This window comes from Bufo bufo, chromosome 2 (assembly GCF_905171765.1).
Source record: "Bufo bufo chromosome 2, aBufBuf1.1, whole genome shotgun sequence".
In the NCBI taxonomy this organism is placed as follows: domain Eukaryota; kingdom Metazoa; phylum Chordata; class Amphibia; order Anura; family Bufonidae; genus Bufo; species Bufo bufo.
In genome coordinates, this window is record NC_053390.1 from 98,559,125 (window position 1) to 98,577,241 (window position 18,117).

At 47.1% G+C, this 18,117-nt stretch overlaps 1 protein-coding gene across 1 annotated transcript in view; it reads left to right on the top strand.

Annotated features, from left to right (window-relative positions):
- PPWD1 (peptidylprolyl isomerase domain and WD repeat containing 1) overlaps positions 1–16,830 on the top strand; it is a 43,596-nt gene extending 26,766 nt beyond the window's left edge. Inside the window, exons 10-11 of the mRNA XM_040421335.1 lie at positions 13,505–13,687; positions 16,613–16,830. Coding sequence (XP_040277269.1) covers positions 13,505–13,687; positions 16,613–16,756 — 327 coding nt within the window. The 3' untranslated portion in view covers positions 16,757–16,830. The remainder of the gene's footprint in view (positions 1–13,504; positions 13,688–16,612) is intronic.
- The last annotated feature ends 1,287 nt before the right edge of the window (positions 16,831–18,117 follow it).

The following is an 18,117-nucleotide window of genomic DNA, read 5'->3' on the forward strand; positions in this document are numbered from 1 at the left end:
AACGACCTGCTCTATAAAAATATCACATGACCTAAACCCTCAGATGAACACCGTAAAAAAATAAAAATAATAACTGTAAAAAAAAGCCCTTTTTTTGTCACCTTACATCACAAAAAGCGTAATACCAAGCGATCAAAAAGTCATATGCAAACTAAAATAGTACCATTCAAATCATCTCATATCGAAAAAAAATAAGCAGCTACAGAAGAGTCGCCAAAAAAAAAATGACTTTCAGAATATGGAGACACAAAAAAAACATTTTTTTCAAAAATGCTTTATTATGTAAAACTGAAACAAACAACCGAAGAAAGTAGTCATATTTTGGTATTGTCGCGTCCGTAACAACTTGTTACAATGTTTTAAATAACAAAAAATAAAAACTGTGCCAAAACAGCTATTTTTTGTTACCTTGCCTCACAAAAAGTGTAATATAGAGCAACCAAAAATCATATGTACCCTAAAATAGTACCAACAAAACTGCTACCTTATCCCATAGTTTCCAAAATGGGGTAATTTTATTGGAGTTTCTAGTACTCTAGGGGTGCATCAGGGGGTCTTCAAATGTGACATGGCAACTTAAAATTATCCTAGTGAAATCTGCCCTCCAAAAACCATATGGCGTTCCTTTCCTTCTGCGCCCTGCCGTGTGCCCGTACAGCAGTTTACAGAAACACCCCATATGTGGTCGTAAACTACAGAATCAAGGCAATAAATATTGAGTTTTATTTGGCAGTTAACCTTTGTTTTGTTACTGGAAAAAAATTGATTTAAATAGAAAAATCTGCCAAAAAAGTGAAATTCTGAAAATTCATCTACAGGGTGGGCCATTTATATGGATACACCTTAATAAAATGGGAATGGTTGGTGATATTAACTTCCTGTTTGTGGCACATTAGTATATGTGAGGGGGGGAACTTTTCAAGATGGGTGGTGACCATGGCGGCAATTTTGAAGTCGGCCATTTTGAATCCAACTTTCTCGCCCATATTCCTTGGGGGACACAGGAAACCATGGGTATAGCTCTGCTCCCTAGGAGGCGTGACACTAAGTGAAAGCTGTAAGCCCCTCCTCCATCAGCTATACCCTTCAGCCTGGAGAAGAGACTGCCAGTTTTTTGCTTAGTGTCCAAGGAGGCAAGACACCCCCTGCTTATGCAGGGTTGTTTTCCTATGATTTTTTATTTTTGCGTTATTTGTTGTTTTTAATTCGATTTTTTTCTACCTACAGGGACAACAGAGGCGCATTAGACCCCTCTGTTTCTCCCGGGGTTGAGTTGCGCCAGTGCCGGTAATTCCGCACTGCCGCCTCCCCCACAGAAGACAAGGTGGACCAGGGCAGCCTCGCTCCCCTGCGTCCCGCCAGCTCAGGGTCGCCCGCACGCCAAATCCCTCCCCCGGCTTCCTGCCACTGCGGTGCCAGGAGCTGAAGGGGCGACCCCCGCTGGATGGACTGAGGGCGAAGACAGCGTATGGTGAGAGTGGCTGCTCCAGCCTCCCCTTCCTCCCTCCCACCGCTGCTACATCCCCCATGGCCGCTGCTACATCCCCCATGGCCGCTGCTACATCCCCCATGGCCGCTGCTACATCCCCCATGGCCGCTGCTACATCCCCCATGGCCACTGCTACATGGCCACTGCTACATCGCCTCTCCAAAGGATTCGCTCTCTGAAGGTGAATTGGCGGTTTCAGATTTGGAAATGGACTCGGCCCTGCCGTCCAAGCTAGCCTCAGCGATGGGTCAACTCATCTCTGATATTCGTGACACCTTTAAGGTGCAGGATGACCCCCCTAGCTCTGACGCAGCTAGCGTCTCCTTTATCAGACCCAGGCAGGCCTCAAAAGTCTTTCCAATCCACTCTGATTTCTCCTCTGTGGTGTCTAAGGCTTGGGCTCGCCCGGACGCCCGTTTTGTCAACCCCAAGAAGCTGGACATTTGCTATCCTTTTCCAGCCGATGTCGTGGCCACATGGTCTTCCCCACCCAAGGTGGACCCCCCTGTGGCCCGGCTGTCAAAGAACACGGCCATCCCTGTTCCCGACGGGTCCTCTCTTCAGTCAGCGGAGGACCGTTGCATGGAGACCCTTTCCAAGGGCATTTTTGCTGCCTCCGGTTCTGCTCTCAGACCGGTTTTTGCCTCTGCTTGGGCAGGGAAAGCAATCTCTGCTTGGGGTGCGCAGCTGGAACAGGAGTTGGACTCGGACGTCCCCATCCAGGACCTACGTTCCTTGGCCCAGCTTATTATTCGGGCTGGGAATTTTGTTTGTGAGGCCTCCCTTGATGCGGGAGCCCTTATTGCACGCTCCTCCGCCCTGGCAGTTTCCGTCAGGAGGGAGCTCTGGCTGAAGGTTTGGAAAGCGGACGCTGCCTCCAAACGTTCCTTGGCGGGGCTACCGTTTGCGGGTTCCCGCCTTTTCGGGGTCCGCCTAGACGAACTTATTTCGGAGGCCACGGGTGGTAAAAGCACCCATCTTCCTCAACCCCAAGCCAGGGGCGCCCCCCGCGGACGCCCTGGTGCGTCTCGTTTTCGGTCCTCCCGCAGGGCCTCTGGGGCTCCCACCACAGCTGCCGCTTCGGCTCCTCCCCAGGATAAGCGTAGGAAGCCGTTTTTTCGGGCGCAGCCCTCCTGGCGCAAGCCGCAGGCTGCCCGCACACCCGCAGCAAAGCAGTCCTCTGCCTGAAGGCGCGCCCCCACCCACCCGGGTGGGGGGCCGGCTCCTCCTTTTCAGGGACGCCTGGATGGCTCACGTCTCCGACGCCTGGGCCCTCGAAATTGTGTCCTCCGGATACAAAATCGAATTTGCATCCTTCCCTCCAGATCGGTTCTTTCGCTCCCGCCCGCCGCGGGACCCGAAAAGCGCGGCTGCGTTCTCCGCGGCCGTTCAAGCCTTACTGGACAGGGGGGTGATTACCCCCGTTCCTCTAGAGGAAAGGTTCCAAGGGTTCTACTCGAACCTCTTTGTAGTTCCCAAGAAGGGAGGTTCGGTGCGGCCCATTTTGGACCTCAAAAAGCTCAACCGTTTTCTCCTCCTTCGACGGTTTCGGTTGGAGTCCCTCCGTTCCGCGGTGGCTTCCCTGGAGCAGGGAGATTTCATGTCTTCCATCGATATACAGGATGCCTACCTCCATGTTCCGGTAGCCCGGTGTCACCATCGCTTCCTCCGATTCGCCGTGGGGGACCTCCACTTCCAATTTGTCGCCCTTCCCTTTGGGCTGGCAACAGCCCCCCGGGTGTTCACCAAGGTCCTGGCCCCGGTTTTGGCCTTACTCCGTTCCAGGGGTGTTTTTCTGCTACCGTACTTGGACGATATCCTCATCAAGGCTCCGTCCCTTTCTCAAGCGGTTGCCAGCGTGGATCTCACTCTAGAGACTCTGGCGAGGTTCGGTTGGGTCATCAACTTCCCCAAGTCCTCCCTTCCCCCCTCCAGACAACTAGTCTTCCTGGGAATGCTTTTAGACACAGGAGCGGCGGAGGTACGTCTTCCCTCGGAAAAACGTCTGATCCTCCGTGGGGCGGTTCGGGGTCTCCTTCTCCACCGTCGACCGTCCTTCCGCTTCTGCATGCGGGTCTTGGGGCAGATGGTTGCCTGCTTCGAGGCGATCCCATTTGCGCAGTTTCACTCCCGCCCTCTCCAACGGGCGATCCTCTCCTCCTGGGACAAATCGCCGGAGTCTCTGGATCATCCCTTCCATCTATCGCCTCCGGTGCGGTCTTCTCTCCGCTGGTGGTTACAGTCCCCTCTTCTGGGCAGGTCCTTTCTGCCACTCAACTGGTTGGTGGTTACAACCGATGCCAGTCTCTTGGGCTGGGGAGGCGTGTTTCCTCCCCGATCCGTCCAGGGCATTTGGTCTCCATCGGAGTCCAAACTCTCGATCAATGTCCTGGAGCTGAGAGCGGCCCTTCTGTCTCTACGACACTGGACTCATCTGCTGAAGGGTCATCCAGTTCGTGTACAATCGGACAACGCCACGGCTGTGGCGTACATAAACCACCAGGGGGGCACTCGCAGCGCTGCAGCAATGCGGGAGGTCACCAGCATTCTCCGTTGGGCGGAAGCCCACGTCCCGGCCCTATCTGCAATTTTTATTCCAGGGGTGGACAATTGGGCGGCGGACTTCCTCAGTCGCACCACCGTCGACCCCGGCGAGTGGTCTCTTCACCCGGAGGTATTCGAGGCCATTTGCCTTCGTTGGGGCATACCGGACGTGGACCTCATGGCCTCAAAATTCAATCACAAGGTCCCCGCCTATCTGTCCAGGGCCAGGGATCCGGGAGCTTGCGGAGCCGACGCCCTCGTTCTTCCTTGGCGAGGCTTCGCGCGCCCATACATATTCCCTCCCATCCCTCTCCTGCCCAAGGTCCTTCGGAAGATCGCGGCGGAAGGCGTCTCGGTGATTCTGGTCGCTCCGGACTGGCCCCGCCGGTCTTGGTATGCCGACCTCATGCTGCTCCTGGCAGACGCGCCCTGGCCGCTGCCCGCCAGGGAAGATCTTCCCTCTCAGGGACCGATCTTCCACCCGCGTTTAGGGTCCCTACGTTTGACGGCGTGGTTGTTGAGACCACCGTCCTAACACGTAGGGGTTTTTCTGCGGACGTCGTCCGCACCATGATCCGCGCCCGTAAGCCGTCCTCTTCTAGGATCTATTATAGGACCTGGAGGACCTTTTTGGGGTTCTGTGCCGATCTGGGGATTCCTCCGCTCCGCTTTTCTCTCCCCACCGTTTTGTCCTTCCTGCAGAGCGGACTGGCCCAAGGTCTGGGCCTTAGTTCTTTGAAGGGTCAGGTGTCTGCGCTGTCCATTTTGTTTCAGCGCCCACTGGCCCCCCTTGGTCCTGTCAAGACCTTCCTTCAGGGCGTGGCTCACGCGGTTCCCCCGTACCGCCCTCCGGTACCGCCCTGGGACCTGAACCTGGTTCTCTCAGCGCTCCAGGCTTCCCCTTTCGAGCCTCTGCGGACGGTTTCCTTGCGACTTCTGTCCTGCAAGGTTATTTTCCTTGTAGCCGTCACCTCTCTTCGGAGGGTGTCCGAATTGGCTGCACTCTCCTGTCTGGAACCTTTCCTAGTGTTCCACCAGGACAAGGTGGTTCTTCGTCCGGTCCCTTCCTTCCTTCCTAAGGTGGTCTCCGCCTTTCATCTGAACGAGGACATCGTTCTCCCCTCTTTGTGTCCTTCCCCTTCCCACCCGCGGGAGAGGAAGCTTCATCGCCTGGACGTTGTCAGGGCGCTCAAGATTTACCTGGAAGTAACCAGCTCTTTCAGGCATACTGACTCGCTCTTTGTGGTCCCGGAGGGGTCGCGCAGAGGGATGGCGGCATCCAAAGTTGCTATCGCCCGTTTTGTCAAGATGGCTGTTACTGAGGCTTATCTCGCCAAGGGCAAGGTTCCGCCCCTTGGTGTTACCGCTCACTCCACTAGAGCGGTCGGGGCTTCCTGGGCTCAGAGGAATCGGGCTTCTACGGAGCAGATTTGCAAGGCGGCCACTTGGTCCTCCTTGCACACCTTCACCAAGTTCTACAGGGTGCATACTCATGCGTCGGCTGACGCTGCTTTAGGCCGTCTGGTGTTGCAGGCGGCAGTTGATTGATGCCTCTGGTGTTGGTTGAGTTTGTTCTGGTCCCTCCCTTCTGGGACTGCTCTGGAACGTCCCATGGTTTCCTGTGTCCCCCAAGGAATATGGGCGAGAAAAGGAGACTTTTGTATTACTTACCAGTAAAGTCTCTTTCTCGCTCTTCCTTGGGGGACACAGCACCCGCCCTTCATTTAGGTTACAGTTGTGGTTCCGGCTTGGTTGCCCCCGTTGGGGCTCGACAGTTCTTTTTCCGGTTGGTGGTTATCTTTCACTACTTGGACACGCAACTGGCAGTCTCTTCTCCAGGCTGAAGGGTATAGCTGATGGAGGAGGGGCTTACAGCTTTCACTTAGTGTCACGCCTCCTAGGGAGCAGAGCTATACCCATGGTTTCCTGTGTCCCCCAAGGAAGAGCAAGAAAGAGACTTTACTGGTAAGTAATACAAAAGTCTCCTTTTTGTTTTTTCAATAGGAAGAGGGTCATGTGACACATCAAACTTATTGGGAATTTCACAAGAAAAACAATGGTGTGCTTGGTTTTAACGTAACTTTATTCTTTCATGAGTTATTTACAAGTTTCTGACCACTTATAAAATGTGTTCAATGTGCTGCCCATTGTGTTGGATTGTCAATGCAACCCTCTTCTCCCACTCTTCACACACTGATAGCAACACCGCAGGAGAAATGCTAGCACAGGTTTCCAGTATCCGTAGTTTCAGGTGCTGCACATCTCGTATCTTCACAGCATAGACAATTGCCTTCAGATGACCCCAAAGATAAAAGTCTAAGGGGGTCAGATCGGGAGACCTTGGGGGCCATTCAACTGGCCCACGACGACCAATCCACTTTCCAGGAAACTGTTCATCTAGGAATGCTTGGACCTGACACCCATAATGTGGTGGTGCACCATCTTGCTGGAAAAACTCAGGGAACGTGCCAGCTTCAGTGCATAAAGAGGGGAACACATCATCATGTAGCAATTTCGGATATCCAGTGGCCTTGAGGTTTCCATTGATGAAGAATGGCCCCACTATCTTTGTACCCCATATACCACACCATAAATTTTTTTGTTCCAACAGTCTTGGAGGGATCTATCCAATGTGGGTTAGTGTCAGACCAATAGCGGTGGTTTTGTTTGTTAACTTCACCATTCACATAAAAGTTTGCCTCATCACTGAACAAAATCTTCTGCGTAAACTGAGGGTCCTGTTTCAATTTTTGTTTTACCCATTCTGCAAATTCAGTGCGCCGATCTGGGTCATCCTCGTTGAGATGCTGCAGTAGCTGGAGTTTGTAAGGGTGTCATTTGTGAGTAGCTAATATCCGCCGAAGGGATGTTCGACTAATGCCACTCTCCAGTGACATGCGGCGAGTGCTACTCTGTGGGCTCTTGCTGAATGAAGCTAGGACAGCCACTGATGTTTCTTCATTAGAGACAGATTTCATGCGTCCACATTTTGGCAAATCCAACACTGAACCAGTTTCACAAAACTTAGCAAGCAGTTTGCTAACTGTAGCATGGGAGATGGGTGGTCTCGTAGGGTGTCTTGCATTGAAATCTGCTGCAATGACTCGGTTACTGCGTTCACCAGACATCAACACAATTTCTATCCGCTCCTCACATGTTAAACTCGGCGACATGTCAATGGCTGTAAACAAAGAGAAACTTGTAAATAACTCGTGAAAGAATAAAGTTACGTTAAAACCAAGAACACCATTGTTTTTTCGTGTGAAATTCCCAATAAGTTTGTCACATGACCCTCTTCCTATTGAAAAAACAAAAGTTGGATTCAAAATGGCCGCCATGGTCACCACCATCTTGAAAAGTTTCCCCCCTCACATATACTAATGTGCCACAAACAGGAAGTCAATATCACCAACCATTCCCATTTTATTAAGGTGTATCCATATAAATGGCCCACCCTGTACATTTTCCTTTAATTCTTGTGGAACATCTAAAGGGTTAACAAAAGTTTGTAAAATCAGTTTTGAATACCTTGAGGGGTGTAGTTTTCTAAAAAGTGGGGTTTGGAATTTTTCGGAAAAATTTCAAAATTTGCTTCTAAACTTCTAAGCCTTCTAACGTCCCAAAAAAATAGTCATTTTCAAAATGATCCAAACATGAAGTATACATATGGGAAATGTAAAGTAATAACTATTTTTGGAGATATTACTATCTATTATAAAATTTTTGGTAAATTTTTTATTTTTTTTATAAATAAAAATGAAACATTTTGATTGAATTTTACCACTGTCATGAAGTACAATATGTGACAAGAAAACAATCTCATAATGGCCTGGATAAGTAAGGCGTTTTAAAGTTATTACCACATAAAGTGACATGTCAGATTTGCAAAAAATGGCCTGGGCAGGAAGGTGAAAACTGCACGGGGTTGAAAGGGCTAAAATAAATAATACAAATATTTATCCCATATGAAAAATGGCAAAATGGAAGAAAAGAGAAAAAAAAAATGTAAATCCTTTTTTGCATGATTTTTGTCTTGCTGTAATTTGTGCCAAATTCATAAAGTGATGCATAGTAGTGTTGATTGAGCACCAAAGTGCTTGTGTGCTCTGGCCGAATACATCGGTATGCTCGAGTGCTCTACCCAGCACCCGCGCATAATGGAAGTCAATGGGAGAACACCAGAGACCCCCTGCTCGGAAGAGAAGACGATATCTGGTTCACAGAAAAAGGTTAGAAATTGATGAAAAACCCATCAAAATGGTTTGGAAACAGCATTAAGAGGATGACTGGATGCGTTTTGGACTCCTATTATCTATGACATACAATAGACAACCACACAAAGGCTATATGCTAAAAGCCAGGTATGTGGAAGCCAACAATCTATCCATGAGACAGATAACAGTCCGCATACCCTACAATGGCAGCCTTGTGCACTATGAGACATTCCAAACCATCTCTCATCTGACAGAGCCAGTAAGCCTCAAAGTTGCTTCACATCTGTTGGATGACTTGGGTGGACCTGCGCACCTAGATCAATATCATTAGGGTGACAAAAAGTTTTCTGATTGTCCTAACAGAATATTCAATAACCTTTCTATACAGTTTTATCGTGTAAAAATTAATTTGCATAAACATGGGCAAATGAGCAGAATCTGCCTTGTTTTTCAGCTGAAAAACAATTTGCATGGAAAATTCGCGATTTACACTACTCATGAACAGCGCCATCTATTGGTTTCATAGTCTTATGACAAGATTAGTCTTGTCATAAGACTATGAAACCAATAGATGGCGGTGTTCATCTTGTTGGGGCGCTAGTAAGTGGGGCACCCTGCTCAACAGAGTCCACACACCGTGTAGCACTCAGCCTATAATAGCCTGAGCTAACACTGAGGTGTATATCGGATTGCTGCTATCATCCACACATCTTCCATCTGGTTTGGAATGTCTCATAGTGCACAAGGCTGCCAATGTAAGGTATGCGGACTGTTATCTGTCTCATGGATAGATTGTTGGCTTCCACATACCTGGCTTTTGGCATATAGCCTTTGTGTGGTTGTCTATTGTAGGTCATAGATAATAGGAGTCTAAGATGCATCCAGCTATCCTCTTAATGCTGTTTCCAAACCATTTTGATGGAGTTTCCATCAATTTCTAACCTTTTTTTGCAGGGCTGTGGAGTAAATACTCAGACTCCTCAGTTTTTGGTACCTTAGACTCCTCTGTATTTAATATGTGAATGTATTTTATACATTCCTTGAAGGAAAGAAAGGCAACATACGTCATTACCACAGAACTACTGGCTAGGAAGCTGCTGCCTTCTCCTTTGTGTGCTGATCTTCTGCTGAAGAAAGGGCAGTGGAGGGATCCAGGAAGGGGAAGGGGCATTTATTTTAAAACATGATTTCCCTAGCAGAATCCTATAGTCATGTTTAAAGTTTAAGCTAACAATCTGAGTTTACAAGTTTTTATAGCCTTAGCTGAATGACAGCAGTTTTTCAAATGGTTTACAGCTTCAGTCTTGAACTATTGACTATCCATTCCCATCACTTATACAAGTGTCTCTAGTCCTGCAAAAAACATATTTACTTAATCAGTTATCAGTGAGAGGCTAGGTTAACCATGGGCGTTGCGTTCCCTGTAACAGCGGAACACAACACAATGGAAAGTATAAGTATTGCCGCTCCTTAACTGTGCGTTGTGTGCCATATAGTGAAGCATATGAAAAGCATGCTTCTTCATGGTCACTTAACGAGTTCGTTTTGCGGTAACGTGACGCACTGCCATGCATTGGCCTTTATTCTTACAGTTAAGAAGTACCGTATTTTTCGCAAAAGTGGGGGAAAAATGGCAGTGCGTCTTATGGGGCGAATGCTGCGACCGTCCGGTGAATAGGCTAAGAGGGAGGAGGGGCTGGGGGCCGGCATCTGTTTCTGTAATGGCAGCGGGGCCCAGTGCAGTCACTGTATTCTACTACACCGGGCTCCGCTCACTGTAGTATACGGTAATCATATCTAACTTGTGGGTATTGCTAAATTATTCCAATCATCTTAAATCTAGCGCTGTACTACTTACTACTAACTTCTTGGCAGTCAGGAGGCCGGGTGGGCGCTCGTAGCGTAGCTCACTACGTCACGCGCCTGCTCTGCCCACTTTATGAATGAAGCAGGCACCGGGGCCCGCTGCCATTACAGAAACAGATGCCGGCCCCCATTCACTACACAGGGACACTGTTATGGGGGGGGGGGGGGGGGGGGGAGAGAATCTGTGGATGACACATAAGATAAGATGCTGTATATATGTCATCCGCAGATGCCCCCTTAACGGTGCCATCCACAGATGCCCCATAACAGTGCGCCATCCACAGATGGCCCCCATAACAGTGCGCCATCCACAGATGCCCCCATAACTGTGCGCCATCCACAGATGCCCCCATAACTGTGCGCCATCCACAGATGCCCCCATAACTGTGCGCCATCCACAGATGCCCCCATAACTGTGCGCCATCCACAGATGCCCCCATAACTGTGCGCCATCCACAGATGCCCCCATAACTGTGCGCCATCCACAGATGCCCCCATAACTGTGCGCCATCCACAGATGCCCCCATAACTGTGCGCCATCCACAGACCACCATTAGTTCAAAACCCACCAAAAGCACACCTTTTGGTTCAAAATATTTTTTTTCTTATTTTCCTCCTCAAAAACCTAGGTGCGTCTTATAGGGTGTAAAATACGGTAATTAATTATAACTTTTTGTGAATTGGTACATTTAAACTTGCTTTTTTTTATTCCAATTTAAATCTAGTAGGAGTCGCAGTCGGTTCATTTTTTGCCGACTCCGGGTACCCAAAATTGCCTCCGACTCCACAGCCTGTTTTTTTGTGAACCAGACACCCTCTCTTCTTCAGAGCAGGGGATGCCTGGCTTGATGCTCGGGTCTCCTATTGACTTTCATTGTATTAAATTGTACTCGAGCATCTGCAGTATTAGGCCGAGCATGCTCGCTCAACACTAATGCATAGTCATTGATAAATTTGGCAGAACTTTAGGTGTAACACCTCTGTCTTGAGATGTTACTCCACTCCACTTTCTACACCACCCCTTTACTGGAGCCAAAATTCTGCAATGCAGAACTTGGTAAATTCCCCCCATAGTGCTGTAATATAGGCCATCATCATCCATACTCCTATATAGGTGGCTCACATTGTTAAATGTGAGTCAGGGTTCTGTATTTACAAGTGAGGTTAGGGGGTCTGTATACAGTTAAAGGATCTGGTCTGGGGTTTGCATATGGGAGGGGTCCAATACAGGGTCTCTATAAAGGGGCAATTCTGGCCTGGGGTCTGTATCTTTATATAAGAGGTCTGGTGTGCGATGTGTATCCAATTTGGGGTGAGATGTAAAATCTTGCGTGCCTCTTTTTCTACCCCTCTTCTGGTCGGAAGCCATGACACAGTACTGGATCCCAGCAAAGGTCGATTATGTTTGTGATGCAGAGTCCATTCATTTTGATACAGTCCTGATCAAAAGTTTAAGACCACTTGAAAAATGGCAAAAAATCATATTTAGCATGGCTGGATCTTAACAAGGTTCCAAGTAGAGCTTCAACATGCAACAAGAAGAAATGGGAGTGAGACCAAACATTTTTTGAGCATTCAATTTAATGAAAACAATGAATAAACTGAAACAGGCTGTTTTTCAGCTGATCAAAATTTTAGGACCACACCTCCAAAAAAAAAACTAAACCCCTCCCAAAACAGAAATCCAACTTCCAAACATGAACTCAGTAATGAGTAGCTCCGCCGTTATTGTTTATTACTTCCAAAATTAGTTTCGGCATGCTTGATGCAAGTGTTTCCATGAGGTGAGTGGGAACATTTCTCCAAGTGGTGAAGACGGCCGCACGAAGGCCATCTACTGTCTGGAACTGTTGTCCATTTTTGTAAACTTCCCTTCCATCCATCCCTAAAGGTTCTCAATTGGATTTAGATCAGGGGAACACGCAGGATGGGCCAAAAGAGTGATGTTATTCTCTTGGAAGAAGTCCCTTGTCCTGCGGGCATTGTGTACTGTAGCAGTCGTTACCACACAGACGAGGGCCCTCAGTCATGAGAAATGCTCTCTGCAACATCTGGACGTAGCCAGCGGCCGTTTGACGCCCCTGCACTTCCTGAAGCTCCATTGTTCCACTGATGGAAAAAGCACCCCAGACCATTATGGCGCCCCCTCCACTATGGCGCGTAGAAAACATCTCAGGTGGGATCTGCTTGTCATGCCAGTAACGTTGAAAACCATCAGGACCATCAAGGTTACATTTTTTCTCATCAGAGAATAAAACTTTCTTCCACCTTTGAATGTCCCATGTCTGGTGCTCTCTTGCAAAGTCCAAACGAGCAGTTCTGTGGCGTTCAAGGAGACGAGGTCTTTGAAGACGTTTTTTGTTTTTGAAGCCCTTCAGTCTCAGATGCCGTCTGATCGTTATGGGGCTGCAGTCAGCACCAGTAAGGGCCTTAATTTGGGTCGAGGATAGTCCAGTGTCTTGATGGACAGCCAATTGGATCCTCCTGATCAGTGCTGATGACATTTTTTTGGGTCTTCCACTTGACTTTTTTGTTCCATAACCCTCAGGATCATTTAGGAAATTCCAAATGACTGTCTTACTGCGTCCCACCACAGCAGCGATGGCGCGCTGTGAGAGACCCTGGTTATGCAGTTCAACAACCCGACCACGTTCAAAAAGGGAGAGTTTTTTTGCCTTTGCCATCACAACGTGTGACTACCTGACAGAAAATGACAATGAATCCACATCTTTGCACAGATTTGGCCTTTTAAAGGCATGTGGTCCTAAACTTTTGATCAGCTGAAAAACAGCCCGTTTCAGTTTATTCGTTATTTTCAATTAATTGAATGCTGAAAAAATGTTTTGCCTCACTCCCATTTCTTCTTGTTGCTTGTTGAAGCTCTACTTGGAACCTTGTTAAGATCCAACAATGTAAAATATGATTTTTTGCCATTTTTCAAGTGGTCTTAAACTTTTTATCAGGACTGTAGGAAGAATGATGCACTGTTTTTCCTGTTAAATCTGAACAGAGGCCCCATGCTGACGGCAGTATGAGCAGAGCTTTCATGTGTTACATTTATAAGTGATCACTTGCTTGGGCTGTACTCAAGGTTGGAATTTGGGGGTAGTTGACTGGAAAAGGTTAAATACTAGCCTAATCTATTATATATTTTTGTGTAGTATTTTTTGTTTTTGTAAAAAAAAATCCCTCTATGCAAAGAAAATAGGTAACTGTATGCTCATATGCTCTTAAGTGGGAACTTAACAGTATAATTGCTTTTGACTGATATTCATGTTTGCCTGAGAAAAACAAATATATACTGTGTGTGTATATATATATATATATATATATATATATATATATATATATATGTGTGTGTTTTTAATAACTGTCCTTTTTTTTGTTTTAGGGGTTTATGATTCAAACTGGAGACCCTACGGGGACAGGAATGGGTGGAGAAAGTATCTGGGGTGGAGAGTTTGAGGATGAATTCCATGCCACACTAAGGCATGACCGCCCCTACACACTCAGTATGGCAAATGCTGGTGCCGGTACCAACGGCTCCCAGTTCTTCATAACTGTAGTACCAACTGTAAGTATACATTTTAACTGACTATATGCCCCCTTACCCACCTGCAGTATATGGACAAATACAGCACTTGCCTTCAGGGACCATTATCGTTTCCCAGTCAAAATACGTTTTATGCTGATGCTCAATGCACTTTTTAAGCTGCAAATAAACTACTCATAAGTTACATTTTTAAACTATAGAAAGCTACTTTCACACTGTTTTGCAGTGTGCATCAAAAAATGTTGTGTGGATTTCCCAACATATGCTGCAGACGGCTGACGTTGTATAGACATGCGTACAGTGACATCCGTCGCCCACAGACTTCCAAGTCAAAACTATATCGCGTTGGGTGTATTCTTGGCAACCACTTACTTTTAACTTATAAATGACAGACCGCTGAAATGAACTCACCTGTCTCTACTTTATGCTGCTGTTAGTATGGGTAGCATAAAGTAGAGACAGGTGAGTTGATTTCAGCGATCGGTCATTTATAAGTTAAAAGTAAGTGGTTACCAAGAACCAACATCACAATCATTGCAGACTGGGCCTGGAAAAGAGTCACGGCCACCTGAGAAGAGTCATGGTTATTCATGAATTCCTGCTCTCCTGCCCACCTGCTGATGATTGACAGGCTTCTACCTAGTTTTCTTCCTTTCTCTCTAGAAGAGAACTGCCAATCCTCAGCAGATGGACAGGAGAGCAGGAGATTATAAATAACCAGGACTCTTCTCTGGTAGATGTGACTCTTTTTTTCCAGGCCTGTGCTGCAATGGTTATGATGCTGGTTCTCAGCAACCACTTACTTTTAGTTCATGAGTGACACACCACTGAAATCAGCATTTCTGTCACTAATTTATGCTGCGCACAGTGAGGTCAGCATAACGTTGATAAAGGAAAAGGAGATAAGATAACACTTGGCTTCTGCGCAGTATGCACTAGCTCAAACTTTGGAATGTAAACATCTATGGGTCCGCGCCATGTTGTAATGGTGGTCTTCCTAACCTCAATACTACATACGTCATATGTGACACTTCAAGGAGGTGCCTTTCTATAGGCGGTGAATAATATCTGTATGTATCCAGCTAAGTGATTGGCTTAAGCATTCTTACACAGTACATACTCGCCTAAAGAATTATTAGGAACATCTGTTCTATTTCTCATTATGCAATTATCTAGTCAACCAATCACATGGCAGTTGCTTCAATGCATTTAGGGGGGTAGTCCTGGTCAAGACAATCTCCTGAACTCCAAACTGAATGTCAGAATGGGAAAGAAAGGTGATTTAAGCTATTTTGAGCGTGGCATGGTTGTTGGTGCCAGACGGGCCGGTCTGAGTATTTCACAATCTGCTCAGTTACTGGGATTTTCACGCACAACCATTTCTAGGGTTTACAAAGAATGGTGTGAAAAGGGGAAAACATCCAGTATGCGGCAGTCCTGTGGGCAAAAATGCCTTGTGGATGCTAGAGGTCAGAGGAGAATGGGCCGACTGATTCAAGCTGATAGAAGAGCAACGTTGACTGAAATAACCACTCGTTACAACCGAGGTATGCAGCAAAGCATTTGTGAAGCCACAACACGCACAACCTTGAGGCGGATGGGCTACAACAGCAGAAGACCCCACCGGGTACCACTCATCTCCACTACAAATAGGAAAAAGAGGCTACAATTTGCACGAGCTCACCAAAATTGGACTGTTAAAGACTGGAAAAATGTTGCCTAGTCTGAGTCTCGATTTCTTTTGAGACATTCAAATGGTAGAGTCCAAATTTGGCGAAAACAGAATGAGAACATGTATCCATCCTCTGATGGCTACTTCCAGCAGGATAATGCACCATGTCACAAAGCTCGAATCATTTCAAATTGGTTTCTTGAACATGACAATGAGTTCACTGTACTAAAATGGCCCCCACAGTCACCAGATCTCAACCCAATAGAGCATCTTTGGGATGTGGTGGAACGGGAGCTTCGTGCCCTGGATGTGCATCCCTCAAATCTCCATCAACTGCAAGATGCTATCCTATCAATATGGGCCAACATTTCTAAAGAATGCTATCAGCACCTTGTGGAATCAATGCCACGTAGAATTAAGGCAGTTCTGAAGGCAAAAGGGGGTCCAACACCGTATTAGTATGGTGTTCCTAATAATTCTTTAGGTGAGTGTACATCTTCCTTGAAGCATCTGTACAAAGAGGAGAAGGCAAACACTGCCCACAGCACAGCTCTCTCCCTCTAGTGTGGAAGCAAAAGGAAAAAGGGAGGCGCTTGTGACGACTTAAGAAAAGTTAACTAGCATGTGACCCCGGCAGTGCTGGGAGTCCGCAGCGGGACACTCGCTCGTCTGAAAGGGGCCTAAGGCTTTGTGTCGGATTGCTAGCTGCAGGCTGATATGGGCTCACCTTTTTGTAAAAGGAGTTTGTCACATAATTATTATTTTTTTTACTAATATAACAGCATTGCCCAGGAAAAGCACTTATTCTGATGAAAAGCGGCTCCCGTGTGCCCGGCTGGACAGGGTTTGCTGTTTCAGGTGCCCAAAGCAAAGCCTGTCCAACTGGGACCTTGGGAGCAGCCTGGAAAATCCCGACACCTTCCTTGTGCAGTCCGCATTTTCTCACTCCCATTACTAGAAATTGTTATCCTTGTCCATATTGCACATGTTCTATAATTTGTGGAACAGACACAGATGTTATAATTGTACTTGTATCATCACCCAAGGCACAAGCTCTGTTGTGTAAGGTTAGGGCTACACAATATTTGTCGCTCGACAATTTTTATAATGATAGTCTATGGTGTCGCATTGCGACACGACAGTCGCCAAAAACCCATCCAAAAACGATTTCTGCGACACCATAGACTATCATTATAAAAAATGTTGCAATGTAGTTGTGCGACTTATTGTCATCATGTAGCCCTAGCCTAATAGTCTCGTCTGTTCTCTTCCAGCCTTGGCTAGACAACAAGCACACCGTATTTGGGCGGGTGACCAAAGGAATGGAAGTAGTCCAGAGGATCTCCAACAGCAAGGTTAACCCTAAGACAGATAAGCCCTATGAAGATATTACCATTATTAGCATCACTGTTAAATAGAATGTCTTTTATACCAGTTGTACAAACATTTCCGATTGTCTTTTTATAAAATAAAAAAAAACTTAATAAAATGTAAATGTGATTTTATTGTGAGAGAAAAGACAAACTCACAAATTCCTGGTAATTGGATAATATTAATATGCGTTATGTTACAAAACTGCAGACCTATGCAGTCTATTCTGGAGAGATGTACGGCGACGCCAGTATCCTAAAATGAAAAGACCACAGGCCCCTCGACTTTGAGAAACTGCAACACATCCAGTCAAGGGATGATGTTTATATGCCATCAGTTCTTTTGATGGACAAAACCTCAGAAGTCTCCCTACCATTTATATATGACATGCTTGGATGGCATGTTACGTGCATTTTTTTTAAAGTTCTACAGAGAAGCCTATGGAGAAATGCCATACCGAGAGCATGATGTGTTTTGAGACTATTCTCCTGTAAGGCCTCATGCACACGACCGTTGTGTGTGGCCGTTGTGCCGTTTTTTTTCGCGGACCCATTGACTTTCAATGGGTCCGTGGAAAAATCGGAAAATGCACCGTTTTGCAGCCGCATCCGTGATCCGTGTTTCCTGGCCGTGAAAAAAATATGACCTGTCCTATTTTTTTCACGGCCAACTGTTCACGGACCCATTCAAGTCAATGGGTCCGTGAAAGAACACGGATGCACACAAGATTGGCATCCGTGTCCGTGATCCGTGGCCGTAGGTTAGTTTTTATACAGACGGATCTGAAGATCCGCCTGCATAAAAGCTTTTTCAAAGCTGAGTTTTCACTTCGTGCAAACTCAGAACCGACAGTATATCCTAACACAGAAGCGTTCCCATGGTGATGGGGACGCTTCTAGTTAGAATACACTACAAACTGTGTACAAGACTGCCCCCTGCTGCCTGGCAGCACCCGATCTCTTACAGGGGGCTGTGATCAGCACAATTAACCCCTTCAGGTGCGGCACCTGAAGGGGTTAATTGTGCTGATCACGGCCCCCTGTAAGAGATCAGGGCTGCCAGATGGGAGGCCGCACACTGGCCACCAATGTTGTTAATGCTATAGAGGGAGGGGGGGCCGATGGGGGGGCGCACACTGTGCCACCAACGATTTATTACAATAGAGGGAGGAAGGGGGGGGGGGCGCACACTGTGCCACCAACGAATTATTACAATAGAGGGAGAAAGGGGGGGGGGGCGCACTGGCCACCAATGATATTCAAACTGGGGAGGGGGGGGGTGGGGTCTGCTGCCTGGCAGCCCTGATCTCTTACAGGGGGATATGATAGTACAATTAACCCCTTCAGGTGCGGCACCTGAGGGGTTAATTGTGCTGATCACCGCCCCCTGTAAGAGATCGGATGCTGCT